General features: G+C 41.6%; 1 protein-coding gene across 1 annotated transcript in view; it reads left to right on the top strand.

Moving 5' to 3' along the window:
• Nucleotides 1-18,095, top strand: part of ush2a (Usher syndrome 2A (autosomal recessive, mild)) — a 985,309-nt gene that overhangs the window by 375,561 nt on the left and 591,653 nt on the right. The window contains 2 exon segments of the mRNA XM_060830996.1: nt 7,676-7,934; nt 8,319-8,405. Coding sequence (XP_060686979.1) covers nt 7,676-7,934; nt 8,319-8,405 — 346 coding nt within the window.

Raw genomic sequence — 18,095 nt, forward strand, 5'->3', positions numbered from 1 at the left:
AAAGTTTGGCTTGTTTTTGAGATTGTCTTAAGCTGTATTTTTCTGCTTTATTTTGCACTGTATGCTTTCAGATAGCGAGGAGACTCTAGATACAGCATTCAGCATTAAGGGTGACATGGTGGCTCAGTGGTTAGCACTGCTGCCTCACAGCACCAGTATTCTAGGTTCAATTCTGGCCTCAGGTGACTGTCTGTGTGGAGTTTGCCCCTTCTCTCTGCATTGGTTTCCTCCCACAGTCCAATGATATGCAGGTTAGGTGAATTGCCCACAATGTCAGGTGCTTTAGTCAGTGGGGAGTGGGTTACTCTTCGGAGGGTCAGTGTGGACTGGTTGGGCCATAGGGCCTGTTTCCACACTGTAGGGAATCGAATCATTCCTCCCTTTTATATGTGTTAGGATATGTCTACTCTGTGCTCATAGCAGCTCACTTTTGAATGTGTCCAATGATTTACCACTTGACTTCCCTTCAGGTAGGTGTAACAAGTTCACTTTTGCCAGATTGCAGCTTTGTAAAGTTTGCCTCTCCAATTTAGATCTCTCACTCAATTTCCATAATGCGAAACCTAACTAAATCTAATTATGATTGCAGTATCATAAATGGTCACCTGCTGCCACCTCACCCAGCTTCATTTCGTAAGAATCAATCTAGAATCACACCCTCTCTCATTGGAATTGTTCAGTCTGGATAAAAAAAAATTCTTTTCAACACATTTCAAGAATTTTGTGTCTGTCGCACTGTTTATACTCCAGGTGTTATTTGACTAATTAAAGTCCTCAACTGTTGTTGCCCCTGTTGTTTTTGCACTCAGAAATTTGTCTAGTACATGTTAAACAGTACTGCTACCCCATTTTCATTTCTGCATTTAAACCATATAGTGTCATTTAATGGATGATTTAGTATATCATCTCTCCTCACAACTATGATTGATTTTTAATCAATAATACTATATTCCCCATCTTTTTACCTCCTTCTCTAACCTGTCTAAATACTCTATATCCAGGAATGTTGAGCTGCCATTTTTGTTCCTCTTCAAGCCAAGTTTCCACAGTATTTGCATCTGTGTCCTCAGCTCATATCTTTATTCACCATGACCTCTGCAACTGCCTTTAAATGCAGTCAATTTTCTGTTCTGTACATTTTCAATGTCTGCTTCCTCTGTCTTTCAAAGTCATTCATTAATTTTCTGCCCTCGTTCGCTGCATTGAAATTGCCCTCAGGTTCTCACCCACTGCCAAACTGGTTTAAACTCTCCCAATAGCATTATCAAATCACCCTGCAAGGATATTTATCCTGGTCCTGTTCAGTGTACCATTTGGCTTGTATAGGTCCCACGTTCCTCAGAACTGTTTGCAATGCCTCAGAAAAATGATACCCACCATTCAACCTCAGTCTTTCAGCCACATGTTTAATCAATCAATTATCCTATTTCCATAAAATAATGATGCTAAAAGTCTGAAACAGAAACAGGGATTGCTGGAGAAACTCAACAGTTCCGGCAGCAACTGTGGAGAGAAAGGAAAGTTAATGTTTTGAATCCAGTGAACCTTCTGAACAGAACTGAGTAGCTGTGAAAGGAGATGCATACACCGAAACAGGGTATGGGGAGGTGAAAAGAATGAGCAGTAAGCAGAGATGGAGCCCGGAGAGAGAGAACAACAGGTAGGGAGACAAAGGAATGGTTGCTTGTGTGCCAGTAAGCTGCTAATGGGGACCACAAGTTGGTGAAAATGGGTTGGCTGTGCTAAAAGCAGCTTATGTTATGTCAGGGTGTGGGATGTGAAGGTGGGTAAAGGACATTGAAGAAGAAGTCCAGGTTCTAAAATTATTGAACTTGATATTGAGTCCTGACGGCTGCCAGGTTCCCAACATCATCACACAGACTGTTTTTCAGCACAGTCAATCCATTTTCACCTACTTATAGTCATCATTAGCAACCTATCTTTCTCCCTTGCATATTATCATTTATCCCTTTGTCTCCCTATCCATCATTCTCTCTCTCTGGCCTCACTAATCCCCCCTCATCCCCTTTCTTCAGTGTATAAACTACCTTTTCTCAGTTCCTATCTGTTCTGAAGAAGGGTCACTGGCACCAAAATGTTAACTCTGCTTTCTCTCCACAGATGCTGCATTTCTGAGTTGCTGAGTTTCTCTGGAAATTTCAGTTTTTGTATCCTTATTTCCATGTTCGTTTGCATGTGGCATTGGGAGTAATCCTGAGACTACTGACTTTAGATGTGCTGCTTTTTAATTTCTTAAGTAGCTCCCTGAAATCTGCTTTAAGGGCCTCATCCCAATTTCTACCCAAGTTATTGGCACCAATATACACCACAATCTCCAGTTAGTCATCCTCTTTGAAAAGAATGCCCTGTAACCATTCTGTGACATCTTTTACCCTTACACCAGGGAGGCAACATATCATCTTGAGGTCACATTGACAGTCACAGAAATGGCTGTCTGATCCCCTGGCTATGGAATCCCCTATTACTACCACTCTTCCATTTTTCTTCTTTGGCCTTTGAACAGCTGAGCCTCCTGTGCAATCATTGACTTAGCTGTGGCTGCCCTTTACTTACAGTAATCATTGCCCTCACCAGTATCCAAAATGAAATACCAGTTTGCAAGCAAGGTAGACTCAGGCAACTCCTGCACTGATGCATTGTTCTCTTAGATAGCCTAGCAATCACTCATTTCATCACTACCTGTATGCCTCTAGCCCACAGTGTGACCCCCCTACCTGAACATGCTATTCTCATTGCCCTCTGCCTCGCAGATGCAATGCAGTGACTGGAGCCACCATTGAAATTCTGAAACCTGGAATTCAAGCTCTTCCACATATTTGTTTGACTAAACTACATGGTGTGTCTATGACTTCACACGTACTGTAGGATGTTCACTCTACTTGGCTGCTTGGCCCATAATATTAAAAACAGTTTCTTACAAGTAAAAAATTAGAACCACTTACGAGTACTCACCAACCAGCCACTCTCTCTGCACTGAAATAAAAGCCCACCACAGGAGGCAGCCACCCACTGACGTCCTGTTTTCAGGCTCTCAGGCTGTTCCTTCTTGCGCTGTTCACAAGTAGTCAGACTACACCCCCTGAATGAACACTGGCTGAGAATTCTCTCTCTCTTCCTCCATCTCTGTTCCTGACTCTCCAGAAGAAAAATCATCCTGTGATAATATTGATTAAGAAGAAACATCAGGACATCAAGAAATCAAAGGAAACTGCTTTCTTCACTACTGCTGTTCTTTCAAGATACCAACCAAAGAACTGTGGTCTCAAATTAAAGCCTAATGCGTCAAAGACATACTGAGGACTTCAAAATGAGTATCCTTTGTACAAGATGTGTGTGTGTCTGTGTGTGTGTGTTGTGTCTGTGAAAAATCACACACACATGATTTCACACAGACTGTACGCTTGATCGAAATAGAAACTGTTGGAAAAGCTCAGCAATTCTGGCAGCATCTAAGAAACTGAGGAAGGGTCACTTGACCCGCAACCTTAATTCTGATTTCTCGCCACAGATGCTGCCAGACCTGCTGAGAACCAAAGGTAATGTCTCGGGTTGAGTGACCCTTCCTCATTTCCTCAGATGCTGCCAACCTGCTGAGCTTTTCCAGCAGTTTCCAATTTTCCAGCAGATGCAGTTCTTTTGGTTTTTATTCTGTGGGCTTGATGTGTCTACTATTTTTCTCAGAGTTTGTATGTAATAAAATTGCTCTTTATCTCAAGAAGACTTTATAATGGGCTTGTAATAAGACTGTTGAATTGCTTCTGGTGAAAAATGTTAACTATATTTTAATAGGGGAAGGGTGCAGCTGCATGCTAAACAAAATTTAAATCATTGTGGTGATGAATAGGGAGGTTGGAAGGAAGTTCTCCCTCCTCACTTGGTTATAATAATTTATGTGGTGGCGGCATGGTGGCTCAGTGGTTAGCACTGCTGCCTCACAGCACTAGGGTCCCAGGCTCGATTCCAGCCTCAGGTGACTGTCTGTATGGAGCTTGCACATTGTCCCCATGTCTGTGTGGCTTTCCTCCAGGTGCTCCGGTTTCCTCCTACTGTCCAAAGATGTGCAGGACAGGTGAATTGGCCATGCTAAATTGCCCATAGTGCTAGGTGCATTAGTCAGATGAAATGGACTGGTGTGGGTTACTCTTCAGAGGGTTGATGTGGACTGGTTGGGCCTAAGGGCCTGTTTTCACACTGTAGGAAATCTAATCAATACAGATCTTCAAATTGATATGTAGAAGTTAAGGTTTAACTTTACATCATCGTATAGAGAAGTAGTTAGACACTGAATTCAATCCAATGGAACTGACAAAGAAATTAAATAGTAACTTATGAGCTCCATTTGAAGTACTGATAAATGAAATAATGTGCTTTGCATTGTCTGCGTCATTATGGTGACAATAGAAAGATCATGAGTTGGATTCAATGCAACTTGGAAATAGTGGCAGGGCTCACTTAGTCATGACAGAGGCTGAATGTCAATCTCCAAGTGGCTTAGTACTGTCTGTGATGAAATTGGAGGCAGGAAAATGATCATAGTGCAAACTTGCCCTCTTGCAGTGAGATGTCAATTAGTCTCATTATTAAGCTGACTGACACTAATAATTCCTGAACTCTCTGGAATTTAGTGGCAGCTCAGAGATAAAATATCTGTGGCATTGCCTTTCCATGCTTTCCAAAGGCCACCCGGCACCACATTTGTTAGTCATGCCTGTGCCCTTTTGGAGGAATCCTTATTTCCAAGGCATTTAGAATCAAATTGAGGGACTAACCATCTGAAGAGGACTTACTGCTGAAATCCAAACTTTCCTTTGCCTTGGTCATGGAAATTGAATAGACTCGACTCAAATGCTAGCAAGAACAAAGAAAAAGTTTATTTTTGACCTCTGCAAAGAGCCCTGATATATTTACAAGGTGTCTCATATAAGGGACACCTGATAGCTTTCACATATTCCATTTATACTATAATTTGCTTCTCCTTATCAACACCTCAAGGCCAGGAGTCTGGAACATTCAAGTTCCTTTCCATATATGGAGTTGTTTTTCTCATTCCTTGACTGTTGATATGGTTGCATAACTGGCCCTGTAAGTCCGCTGTTAGGTCGGTTTGCCTTTACATTTTTCTGTCTGTCTGCAATACTTGCCCCTATGCCTTTATAGATTTCACAATAAATGTTAATTTTCCATTACAACCTCCAACATTTCTGCCCACCACAACTCTATCCATAATGCCCTCCCCAAAGAATGCCATCCCACTCTCTCTCCTGCGCTCAGGAATCCAACTGCATTCCTTGGTGAAGATATCAAGTACTATTGGCAGTAGCCTGTAATCCCGGTGACACACCCAGCAAGAAAGAGCTGACAATCTCTGATTGGCTGGTAGCTCAGGGGCTGGAGAAAGTTTCCACTTTCTTGCTCCTAAATTCCAAGTAATCTAACTCCACTCAGGCACCTAATTCAGTCAGGTTTGCCCTTAGCAGCGACATCAGTTTCCTGTGGGTTCTTTGGAAAATGGGCTGAACCCTTGCCAGTTATATCAAATTCCACCCCATAATTTTCTAAAGCAAATAGAAATGAAAGTTCATGAAGATCTGATTGTAAAACTGAATATTATATTCTTGCTGTATTCCTTCAAACAAGGAATAACTCTGATTCTAGCTGTGGCACAGATTATTTCATATAAAAATTTGGTAATCCATACTATTAATCAGACCTGGAGTGATCTCTGCAATAGTTTTAATTGCCTAAGAGAATCAGAGATGAAATTTTCAGCTTTTGTCCTTTAGTTGATTGTGTGTTTTAGTTGGTTTCTCACCTCTTCAATCTTATATGGTTTCCACGTCGAGTGAAATGAGATATGAAAGAGTTGTAATATACAGGTATCACATTTATGAGGGACAAAGTGGGTGGGCTGTGTCTTTTTTTTTCTCATATTTTGCAAACACTGTGGATTGCTTAAGCTATTTTATGCAGCTAGATTTTCAACAAAGCTGAATGGGATAGATGATAAAAAAGACAGGCTTATTTTCAAAAGTGTTAGATGATTTCATGGTGTTAGAAGTTAATGTGTAGTAACTGCTTAAAAGTCTCCCTTTATGTGACTAACTTAACAATATATCTCTTTAGTTGGACAGTTTTTTTTACATTGTTAACATAATTTTATAATTGAAAAGATATATAACACTTTTTTTGTATTTGCTAATGGTGAACAAAGTATATGAGGGGAAACTTGCTTTTGGAGTGGGAGAAACTAAACTGTTTTCATGAAGTGACTTGTGAGTCCACATATATTTCTGTTGGGCTAATCATCCATCATCCTGCCAGAAAGCTTCTTGGGTGTTGCCACTGTGTCCCTTGTGTAGTCATTTGTAATAAAATAATAACCATCTGGTATTCCTGTAATAAGCAATTAGTTACATTTGAAAGCAAATAATTTTTAGGCAACTGAATAAAGTATAACTGATTTTAAATGTTATTTATAATTTGGTTTAACCTAAACCAATGTGTTAATGTGCACAATAGTCTGATGTGCATTTTCAAACTCTACTTACATCAGACAGGCCTTAGTTTTTGCTTCATTTTCAATGTTGTTATGACTGGAAATTTTGTTCAACTGGCTGATTAGTACCACTGTCTGTAATATACATCAACAAAGATGTGTCTTGATTCTGGATTATTAAACAATAAATTAAATTATGAAACATTAATGTCGTATTGAATCTGCAAAGCTCTACATTGAGAAAAACAATAATTGTAGACATTATGTGATATGTTTGCATATTATTAGGCACACTATATAGTAGATTTTTCTGTTATTGGTTCATTATTGTGCCTATCAAAATCAATATGTGGTCTACTGGTTGTGAATATGACCTACACCCTTTCTAATTGTGAATGTCAGCCAAATTTATTCAGGCTAGCCTATCTTTTGCATGTAACGCTCAGTCAAATCTATTTCTTGACTTTAACTTAGGTCGATTTCCTTCTCATTACCACTCTTTCTCTTCTCAATGGGTTCTCACGTTCAGAAAACAGTCGAAAGTTTTCACACTTTTTCAAGGCTTACAAAGTCTTTGCTGCTCAGTGCAATCAGAAACAGACATATTTGATGCAAGATGTGTATAAAGTTTTCTTTGAGGGAAGAAACCACTTTAGGAAGGTATCTCACCTGGAGGCCTGGTTTGCAGCTGATTAAATCCATCATGAGACTCCAGGGAGAAACTAGTGTTATAATGGAGAAAGACCATTGAAATTTGAAGCTGTGACCACGGCAGTCTGAAGGGACCACCTTAACCATTACTCTACCTGTCTTCCGTCAGATAGATTTTGAAGTTTATGACTGAGCAGTGATTGTTCTAATCTTCACAGTTCCATTCGGAATTATGAAATGTGACAGTCACTCCCAGTTGTAAACCCAGTGTATCATTTTATTATAAATTTCAAAGTGTTTTGAAGAAGGATTATTGAAGTTAGTATGCAGAAAATCTGCATAGCTTTTTTTGTGAATTCATAGCAATACTTTTAAATGTTTAATTATATGGAACTTTTCATGGAAGTCTGAAAAATAGTCCTGTGTTCTCTGTTTTCATCTTTGCCAGAAAGTTACAATGTTTAAATAATAAAGACTTACAAAATTTTTGCATTCAATTTCTTGCAGCCTCTAATGTTGACAGATGTGTGGGCTTCATGTGGACTTCTGGTCTTTATCCAGCTCTTTTTTTTCTTTCCAGTTCCACAAAATGTGTCGACTCCCTCAAGAATTCACAGTATAAATGGTTACAGAGTTAAGGTGAGCTGGGACGAGCCAGCTGAGGTCAGAGGTGTAATTGAGAAGTACATTTTGAAAGCACACAATGAGGACAGTCCCAGCACGCCCCTCATCAGAGCCAACTTCACTGACACCCGTTCCCTGGCAGGTAAGCTCCACACACTGATGAAATAACCAAGAAAATTATTGTGTAATGAATGTAATGCAGATTGTGCCTTAATTGAATTAAAGGCTGGGTGATACAGATACAGACACCTGTCCAATTACAGTCAGGATAAGGTGTTTACTGTTGCTGTACGGGGCTACATGAAGATGACAAGAATCATTCCGCCCACAGATTAACATAATGAAGAGGAACAGATTATAATAGTTGCTGGCCAGTCTCTGATGTGACTGCACAAAATATACAAGTGTATTGGTAGCACATTTCTGCAGGCTGCATTCTTAGTATTTTAATTTGGTTGTTTTAAGCTGTTACTTCTGTATAATAAGGTAATTTAAGCTTGCCAATTCTTGTTTGTTCCTTTTATAGAAAACTTGACTGATCTGATTCCTTTTACAAATTATAGAATAGCACCGAGTGTCTGCACATTGGCTGACTTTTCAGACAGTGCACATGGCAGCTGACAACACCAGAAGAAGGTAGAGCATTTAAAGAGGTTTTAACTTCTACATTTCTATGATGAATAATAAAATAGGTGAACAACTAAAGAATTGCAAAGCCATTTACTGGAAAACTCCAACCTAATTTGATGACAAAGTACATTGCCAGACCATAATTGTTCCGTTTTTGGTGAGAAAATGAATCAAACTCGATACCGTTTAATGACATGCATCTTTAATAGCTGTAATGCAGATTAATGGGCTTTTTAATTGCTGTTACATTGTTCATGCAAGAGCCTCGTCGTTAATATGAGGCATCTGAAAGATTAATGAAAGCTTCTTCATTTTACTACAGCAGAGAAGTAAATCCAGGGACAGTCTGACTAAAAAGAATTGATTGTATGGCAAAGTATGAAATTGGAAATCAGATGCTTGACTTCCATGAGGTTCTTAAACTGACAAAGTATTTTTTTTCTAAAACTCCTTAGGATGTTCAAGTTTACCACATTATTTAAGCCATTTTATTTAACCTTCAAGTTCATTATTTGGAATGCCTCTGCTGTTTACTAGGCAATAGGTTTCGATTTTGCCATGATTTCTAAACAGAGCCTTGAATATGCTTCATATCCATGAAGACAGTGCAGACCACAACCTCAGCCTTATAAATTTCATTCAAAACTGCAAATGACTTCGAAATTTTAGTGCCGAGGAACAGATTCTTCTATAGCAACATATAATAGATTTACTTTGCAGTGCTGTGAAGAGCAATTACTATTTTTAATCTAATTTGCCTACTGTTCCTTGAATACCTAAGTGGAACCATGGCGTGAGTTTAACAAGAGATTAACACTGAATAAAAACAATACATCAGGATTAATTTTACTTTAAATGTGCAAAAAAAAATCATTTTTAAATCAATAGCTCGAGTGATCAGCTATTTTTATATATGTGTCTATAATGATATTGGCAAGTAAAACACAAGTATTGTAGATTGTTATTATTGAACACCATCCTATTTGAAGAGTAATGGTTATTTTTAATCAATTAATAATATAATTGAGTGTCATTTCTTGCTCCTCATCATTTTAATCAAACTACCGAGTCCATTAAACAACTACAGGGATGGAATCAAGATTTTCTTTTGAGAATGTGAGCATTTTTGGCAAGGTTACCATTTATTATCCATCCCTAATTGCCCTTGAGAGTACTATAGTGAGCCATCTCCTTGAACTGTAATAGCCCCATATGATGTTGATACACCAACAATGCTGCAGGCAAGGGAATCCAAACTTTTTGAGCCAGTGACAGTAAATTAATGTATAAAATACAACTGAATCTTAGTGCTTTTTTGGTTAAGTATCAGTTTCATCAAGTTTTTTTTTAAAAGATCTCTCTCCAGAAGGCCTAGCATGATCTTTCACTGTACTTTATGAAAATCACATCATTAGCAATCCACATAGCTATTATGGTATCTCTCTTGACTAATTCCTGCCCAACATACCATACCCCTTTCCTGGAAGAAATTGCCACTCACCAGTTATTTATTAAAGAGCTGCATCACTGGCACCCACTCCATATTTAACAGGTCACTGTGCCCGTAGATGAGTGCTGGCATTCTGAAGCTGTTTTGCACAGTGTTTCACATTCAGTTAAAAACTGTTGGAGAAAGGGAATGCAGTGCTATGATTCTCCAACAGGGACCTGTGGGATCTGGTGGGTTGGGTAGTCCAGAGGAGGTAATTTTGCCCGAAATGTCGATTTAGCTGCACTTTGGATGCTGCCTGAACTGCTGTGCTCTTCCAGCACCACTGATCCATAGTCCAGAGGAGGGGCAACCTCTTTCTGGTGAACTGGCAGAGGAGGAAATAAAAAAGACCCTCGCAAACAGTCCGAGATGACAACGGGTGATAGTGTGATCACAGTCCAGAGGAGGGGCGAGTAATGCCGCAGGAACTTCCCGCTGTGCCAGGATTAGTGCCACACTCTTTTCTCTGTATTTCATACTCACTTACCTCCGATACTGCAACCACCTCCAACCAAGGCTCATGCTCTGCTATTCTCACAATTGCCTTCAATATTTTCCCTCATTTGCTCTCACTCCCATACCATTCGTGTGGAGTTGGCAATCAAGGACTTCATCCACACCCAGAGGAAGAACAGGAGCTGGAAACAGCCATGTGGGAGACAATGACCCTTAGGACCCAGAGGCTGCAGGATTGCAGCTATGCCAAGAGGACCCAGCTGACTCAATATCTGGCTGTATCCATGGACAGTTTGGTGGTTGCCGAGGATAGCCAGGTCCAGCACCCTCAGGGTCTGTTGGAGAAATGCACACACCTACACTCTATCGCCCCAGCCATTGGTCCTCAGGACCAAAATCAACAGGGTGGTGGGGAATCTGATGGCCCCTCCTCACAAGGATACACCCAGCTGGAGGTGGGACCACAGACATGGCCTTTGAATTTATCTTCTCAGGACATGGCAGAGTTCGCCAGGCCTTTCACCTCCACCTTGTCTGTGCTCAACCACCCCCGATCCTTGGAAGTTATAGCTGAGAACTTTCTCTGGCAAGAAGGCTCTGAGCATGCCCAGGTCATCAAAACATAACTGCTTCCAGGGTTTCCCTCCCACTCCACCAGGGCCATTAGGCTTCATTTCTAACAGGCTCCTTCCCTCCAGCTGTGCGACGTGGGACAATACTGAGGCAGAGTGGAAGAGAAAGAAAGATAACATCCTTTTCCAATAATGTGTTGCCCACAAGACAACGCAGTGTAAGTCACATTTGCAGAAATGTTATTGGCTCTGCACTATGATCTCTGTGGAACCCTGAATGTAACTGAGTCAATGTAATACCTATGGTGCATGCAGCATGCATCATGAACTGATGTCTAAATTGAGAGCTTTGTGTAGCATGTGGAAGCAAGATTAATAACACATTTCTACAGCAATGGGCTGTGCTGACACTAACACTCCTCATGGTTGAATGTCTCTATTCTTTTTCTGGTCTCTATGTGCAATACATGGGCCAGGGAGGTGAACAATTAATACAGAGTCAAGGCATTAAGATCATCAGGGATTAGGGAACCAGCCGGTGTGTGTCCTGTACAACTACAGGGATAGAATCAAGATTTTCTTTTGAGAATATGAGCATTTCTGGCAAGACTACCATTTATTATCTATTCCTAATTGCCCTTGAGAGTACTATAGTAAGCCATTTCCTTGAACTGTAATAGCCCCATGTGATGTCAATGTACCAACAATGCTGCAGGCAAGGGAATCCAAACTTTTTGAGCCTGTGACAATAAATGAATATATAAAATAGAGCTGAATCTTAGTGCTTTTTTGGTTAATGGACCTACATGTAATGTTACTCCTCTCTAAGGGGCCTGACTTTGGTAGGACTTAGAGGCCCACCTCTCATAGGTTGAGACGTTTACCCTGCTCAGTCTGGATGTAGGTCACAGCCATTTTCTTTTCCATTCCATGCTTTCAATTTCCATCATGAGGGAAGGCGACATCAGACAGCTTTCAGTCAATATCTTTAAGTCTCTGCCTTTCCATGACAGTGAGACCCTGAATGCCAATTTCTCCTTCCTGAGACCCCTTCCCATAATCTCAATAGGCTTTGCACCTCTCCAGGTACCCATCCAACACACCTACATGTGCCTTTACTTCCCTACTATTTCCACCAGGCCCTGGTATATGAGCCAACTATACCAGCATGGTCATACACTCTCTACCCCTTAAAACCAGGCTGCTCCTGATCATGGAATACCCCTGTCCTGTGTTACCCCATTACCATCCACGTTTTACCATATCCCCTCCTTACAAATACAATTGCCTGCCTTCACATTGTCATCCTCTCGTGGCCCCCATCCTGCAACCCCTATTCCCACAAATATGTTCCTGAGTCTCCTTTCCACAGTAGTGATGGGTGAGGCGAGAAAGGCTGCTAATAATGTTCTTAACAAGCAGTATGTTTCCTAAATAGGCAACTCATTACTGACTAGCAAGTATCTTGCCTCAACATCCATCAGTTGAATAAAAGTTGCTGTGAGGGACTTCTGAAATTGAATAGGCCTTGTTGGACTTCTCACCCACTTCTGCCACAAATTATGCCATAGCCAATATTATTCTCGAGTGTCACTGAAGCTGTATTCATCCAGATATCTGGAAGGCTTCCAAAATACTCTTGACTTAGGGTTTATGGATGATACACAGGCTTTGGGGACTCAAAAGGTGAGTTATCTGCCACAGAATTTCCAGCTCTGGCTTTCTGTGGTAGCCACAGTATTTATTTGAATAGTTAATTGTAATCGTTAGTTTGCTGATGGTGGGGGACTCAAAGTTGTTACTTTGTTTTATTCGTTCAAGGGCTAAGAGCTTTAGTGGCTGAGCTAACATGCATTGCCCATGCCTAATTGCCATGCAGAAAGTGGTGGTGAGCTGTCTTCTTGAACTGCCACTGTCCATTTGGTGCAGGTACACTCACAATGTTGTTTGGGAGGGAATTCTAGGATTTTCACCCAATAACAATGAAAGAAGAGCAATGTATTTCCAAGTCAGGATGGGGAGTGATTCATTGAATGTTAAGGGGGAGTGGTTATATTCTTTCTTGTTGGAGAGGCAATGCCTGCCACTTGCATGACGCAATTTAATTTTCATTTACCTACCCTAAACGTTATCCAGGCAATGTATCTATACCAGCATCTGAGGAGTGGCAAGTGATTCTGAACATGGCCATCATTTGCAAACAACCGCACTTCTGACCTTTGATAAAACAATTGAGAATGTTTTGGCCAGTACCTCTGAAGAACTCCTGTAATTATGTTTTGGAGCTGAAGTGACTGGCCTTCAACAATCCTAGCCATTTTCCTTATATTATGCATACTTCCATAAGTGGAGAGTTTTTACCAACTCCCATTGATTTCAATTTTGATGGGGATTCCTTGATTCCACACACACTCAAATGCTGTCCTGATGTCAAGAACAATCATTTTCACATCAGCTCACCAATTTCTATGTGGATAGATCAATTTATGTGTTGAAAGAGTTTCTTTTCATGCATTACATACTGCACTTAATAAATTTCCTTCTTAGTCCTTTCCTTCCTGGTCCTGGTAAATTAAATATTTTGCTTGATGATTTGAATCAGAAAGATCAGTCATTTTCAGATTCCTACTTTCTCTCCACAGGCAATAGTTGACCTTTTGATAGTTCTAGCATTTCCTGATTTGTGTTTTAGATTTTCAGTACCTGTAGTATTTTGCCTTTTGTCTTAATAAGTTTGATATCTGTTCTGCGCTGCAGAATAAATTAGGCCCTTTGTATTTCTGTAGAGTTAATTCTTTTCAAAGACTATTACCTGGAAGTTCCTGTTAGTTAAACCCAGAATGTTTGCATGATATTCCTTCTGTTTGCTGGTTCGATGGTGTTAAATAACTTGTCAAAGACATGTCATGTGATTATGTTCAACATTTGTCCATTAATGTTACCAGTAATCATTTTGAGGGTTTCAGTTCTAATTAGAGCTTTTCATAAGATTGTGCTTTCGCTTATCACATACAAAAACTGGTATTTATTGCAGAAATTTTATGACTTCCATTCATTAGCCAAATATTTTAAATTAGAAATTCTAACATTTATTGAAGCAGAAAGAAGTGAGAATACTCAAAATATTTTCAATCACCTAAGTATCCAAAAAACATATTAATTATTATGAAAATAGGCATTTCAATTTCAAACTTAGAACAGAAGTTATTGCACTTTCTCAGTTCTGGCATTGATAGGACAACCACTTCAATACTCAATGCTTAGGCTACATGGTAATTACCCCACACATTTCACCTAACTCAAACTTAGTATTGGTGATATGGTATGCATTTGTAAATATTGAAATGATCCAGTGCTAGTTGTCTAAGACTGTTCAATTTTGTAGAAAGCAAACTAATAAAGTTTTATATAGAGAGATTAAAAATATTGAGGCACAATATTTAGACAGTGGTGAGGACTCAACTATGTACCACTTGTAAAATAGGTGTGAATTTCATTTCAGTGAAATCAATGTGATGTAAAACAGTTCAGTTGCAATGGTGCTTATGGTGCAATGGTTGTGTCTCTATCTTTGGGCACGAAGTTCTAGATTTGAGGACTACCTGTCAACAAAGCGCGTCTGTTCATGTCTGAACAGGTTTATTTCAACAACAAAAAAAGTTTCACAATGGACATCTGATCAGTTTTACTAGTTAATTTGCTCAGGCAATTAAAATTTATTCCTCAGTTTTTCAACCTTATTCAGGAAACCTTTATTTGACCAATAAGGACAATAAGTCACAGTTAAATCCATAATATAATTACAATATATCTTAGTAGTGCTGTCACCAAGAACAAATCCTTAAGCATCATAACTTGTAAGAAAATCTAATTTATTTCCAAAGCTCTGCAAGTGACGCCAATTCCAGGAAGCTTTAGTATTTTCCATCGCATTTCTAATTTAAACATTTTGTGACTTATTCAGTTCTACACATCTCAAAAGTATTTGCTTAAATTGCACCACTTGCTTGAAAGCTTATACCAAGATTGACATTAATAGGACCATGAAGTAATACAACTGCATGCTAACTGTTCACCTACAGCAAAGGCTATTGATTTTTTTTCATGAAGTGCTGGGATAGTGTGATATGCAGAGTCTGATATTGACATTTGCTCTTGCCTTGGGTAAGTAAATTTTGACCTAGGGCATGCAGAGTATTCATCATGGAAAAACTTCCATGCTGGAAAATGCATTGACATCTTTTGATGTTTACAATCACGACTGATGCAGTTCAGCCTAATAAAGATGCAGTAGAACGGAGACTAAATCTGTATGTTTGTATTGCAACGATCATATTTGAAGATGTAGTTATTCTGCTTTAATATATCTTCATTATAATGTTACTAAATGGTATAATAGATCCAATGTATGAAGAAACAATATTGGTATCTTTTTAAATTAAAAAATAAACTAAGGCATGTACTTTGTTGTGATTCACAGCTAAATCTGTGATGTATAATTTAGCTTTATTTCAGATGTGAGACAAATATGTCCATTCCAGGTTTTCACTTAACCTGGAAAGCTTCTCCATCTCAAGTTGCTGGGAGTAAACTGTTCGACCAAATAAGATAATGAAAGGAAATGGTCATCTTTAGCTAAAGTGCCTTCCTCATGAATTGTTGTAACATACTTCTTGTTGTAAACAATATTTTTATCACCTGAAATGAAATAAGCAATCATCAGAGTGTAAAAGTTTTAAAAAACTGAGGGAAGTTTTTCAGGTACAATTCAGTCATGTTTACTTACCTGAAAAGTAAATGGTTACTGCATGACAAAATCTCTTTCATTTATTCATTTGTTAATGAATGGATGAAAACTATCAGGGTGATAACTGTGTAGTTACTTGAATTACTGGCCACAAGGTCACTGGGTAGTGATCAGTTATAGAAATACTACTACCTTTTCTCCTCCTTGCATTGAGGATATGAAAGACAATACTTGGACCCACACTTGCAGGTTGTGGAGTTAAACCAATTCATTTCTTGAGTATGAAGTCTGGGACCTTCTTATCTTCCGCCCCCACTGACATCACTAACCTGCAGGAGCACAAATCCTCAGGTTTCCCCACCCCCACGCCGTCTTTCGCCACTACGCGTAACCCCGCCCCCACGCAAACCTTCGTCACCACACATAACCCCGCCCCCCACGCCGTCTTTCGTCACTTCACATAACCCCGCCCCCACGCTTATTTCCGTCACGACGCATGACCCCGCCCCCACATCGAGCAACGTCACAACGTCTAACTCCGCCCCCACTTCGATCTCTATCCCCGCCCCTGACCCCACCCCCAGCCCCAGCTCCAGTCCCACACTAGGTCCTAGCTCCCAGCCTTGCCGGATTTTCACCATCCCTCCAGATCTCCCCCTCTCTGAGGATGAAAGATCAGTCCTCAGCAGGGGCCTCACCTTCATTCCCCTACGCCCTCGGATTAATGAGTTCAACACGCGGCGAGATATTGAACAATTCTTCCGCCGCCTTCGCCTCCGTGCCTACTTTCACAACCAAGACTCCCGCCCACCCTCTGACGACCCCTTCTCCCGCCTCCAACACACCCCATCCACCTGAACACCCCGTGCTGGCCTCCTACCCACCCTCGACCTCTTTATAGCCAACTGCCGCCGTGACATTAACCGACTCAACCTGTCCACCCCTCTCACCCACTCCAACCTCTCACCCTCAGAACGTGCAGCCCTCCACTCCCTCCGCTCCAATCCCAACCTCACCATCAAACCCGCAGACAAGGGAGGCGCGGTGGTAGTTTGGCGCACTGACCTGTATACCGCTGAAGCCAAACGCCAGCTCGCGGACGCCTCCTCTTACCGCCCCCTTGACCACGACCCCACCTCCCACCACCAAACCATCATCTCCCAGACCATCCAGGACCTCATCACCTCAGGGGATCTCCCATCCACCGCCTCCAACCTCATAGTCCCACAACCCCGCACCGCCCGTTTCTACCTCCTGCCCACAATCCACAAACCTGCCTGCCCCGGCCGACCCATTGTCTCAGCCTGCTCCTGCCCCACCGAACTCATCTCCCAATACCTCGACATGGTTCTGTCCCCTTTAGTCCAAGAACTCCCCACCTACGTTCGGGACACCACCCACGCCCTCCACCTCTTCCAGGACTTTCGCTTCCCCGGTCCCCAACGCCTTATTTTCACGATGGACATCCAGTCCCTGTACACCTCCATCCCCCATCACGAAGGACTCAAAGCCCTCCGCTTCTTCCTTTCCCGCCGCACCAACCAGTACCCTTCCACTGACACCCTCCTTCGACTGACTGAACTGGTCCTCACCCTGAATAACTTCTCTTTTCAATCCTCCCACTTCCTCCAAACTAAAGGAGTTGCCATGGGCACCCGCATGGGCCCCAGCTATGCCTGCCTCTTCGTAGGATATGTGGAACAGTCCATCTTCCGCAACTACACTGGCACCACCCCCCACCTTTTCCTCCGCTACATCGATGACTGTATCGGCGCTGCCTCGTGCTCCCACGAGGAGGTTGAACAGTTCATCAACTTTACTAACACCTTCCATACCGACCTGAAATTCACCTGGACTGTCTCAGACTCCTCCCTCCCCTTCCTAGACCTTTCCATTTCTATCTCGGGCGACCGACTCAACACAGACATCTATTATAAACCGACTGACCCCCACAGCTACCTGGACTACACCTCCTCCCACCCTGCCCCCTGTAAAAACACCATCCCATATTCCCAATTCCTTCGTCTCCGCCGCATCTGCTCCCAGAAGGACCAATTCCAACACCGCACAGCCCAGATGGCCTCCTTCTTCAAGGACCGCAGATTCCCCCCAGACGTGATCGACGATGCCCTCCACCGCATCTCCTCCACTTCCCGCTCCTCCGCCCTTGAGCCCCGCTCCTCCAACCGCCACCAAGACAGAACCCCACTGGTTCTCACCTACCACCCCACCAACCTCCGCATACAACGTATCATCCACCGCCATTTCCGCCACCTCCAAACGGACCCCACCACCAAGGATATATTTCCCTCCCCTCCCCTATCAGCGTTCCGCAAGGACCACTCCCTTCGTGACTCCCTTGTCAGATCCACACCCCCCACCAACCCAACCTCCACCCCCGGCACC

The sequence above is a fragment of the Hemiscyllium ocellatum genome, chromosome 10, assembly GCF_020745735.1.
Source record: "Hemiscyllium ocellatum isolate sHemOce1 chromosome 10, sHemOce1.pat.X.cur, whole genome shotgun sequence".
Lineage (NCBI taxonomy): Eukaryota > Metazoa > Chordata > Chondrichthyes > Orectolobiformes > Hemiscylliidae > Hemiscyllium > Hemiscyllium ocellatum.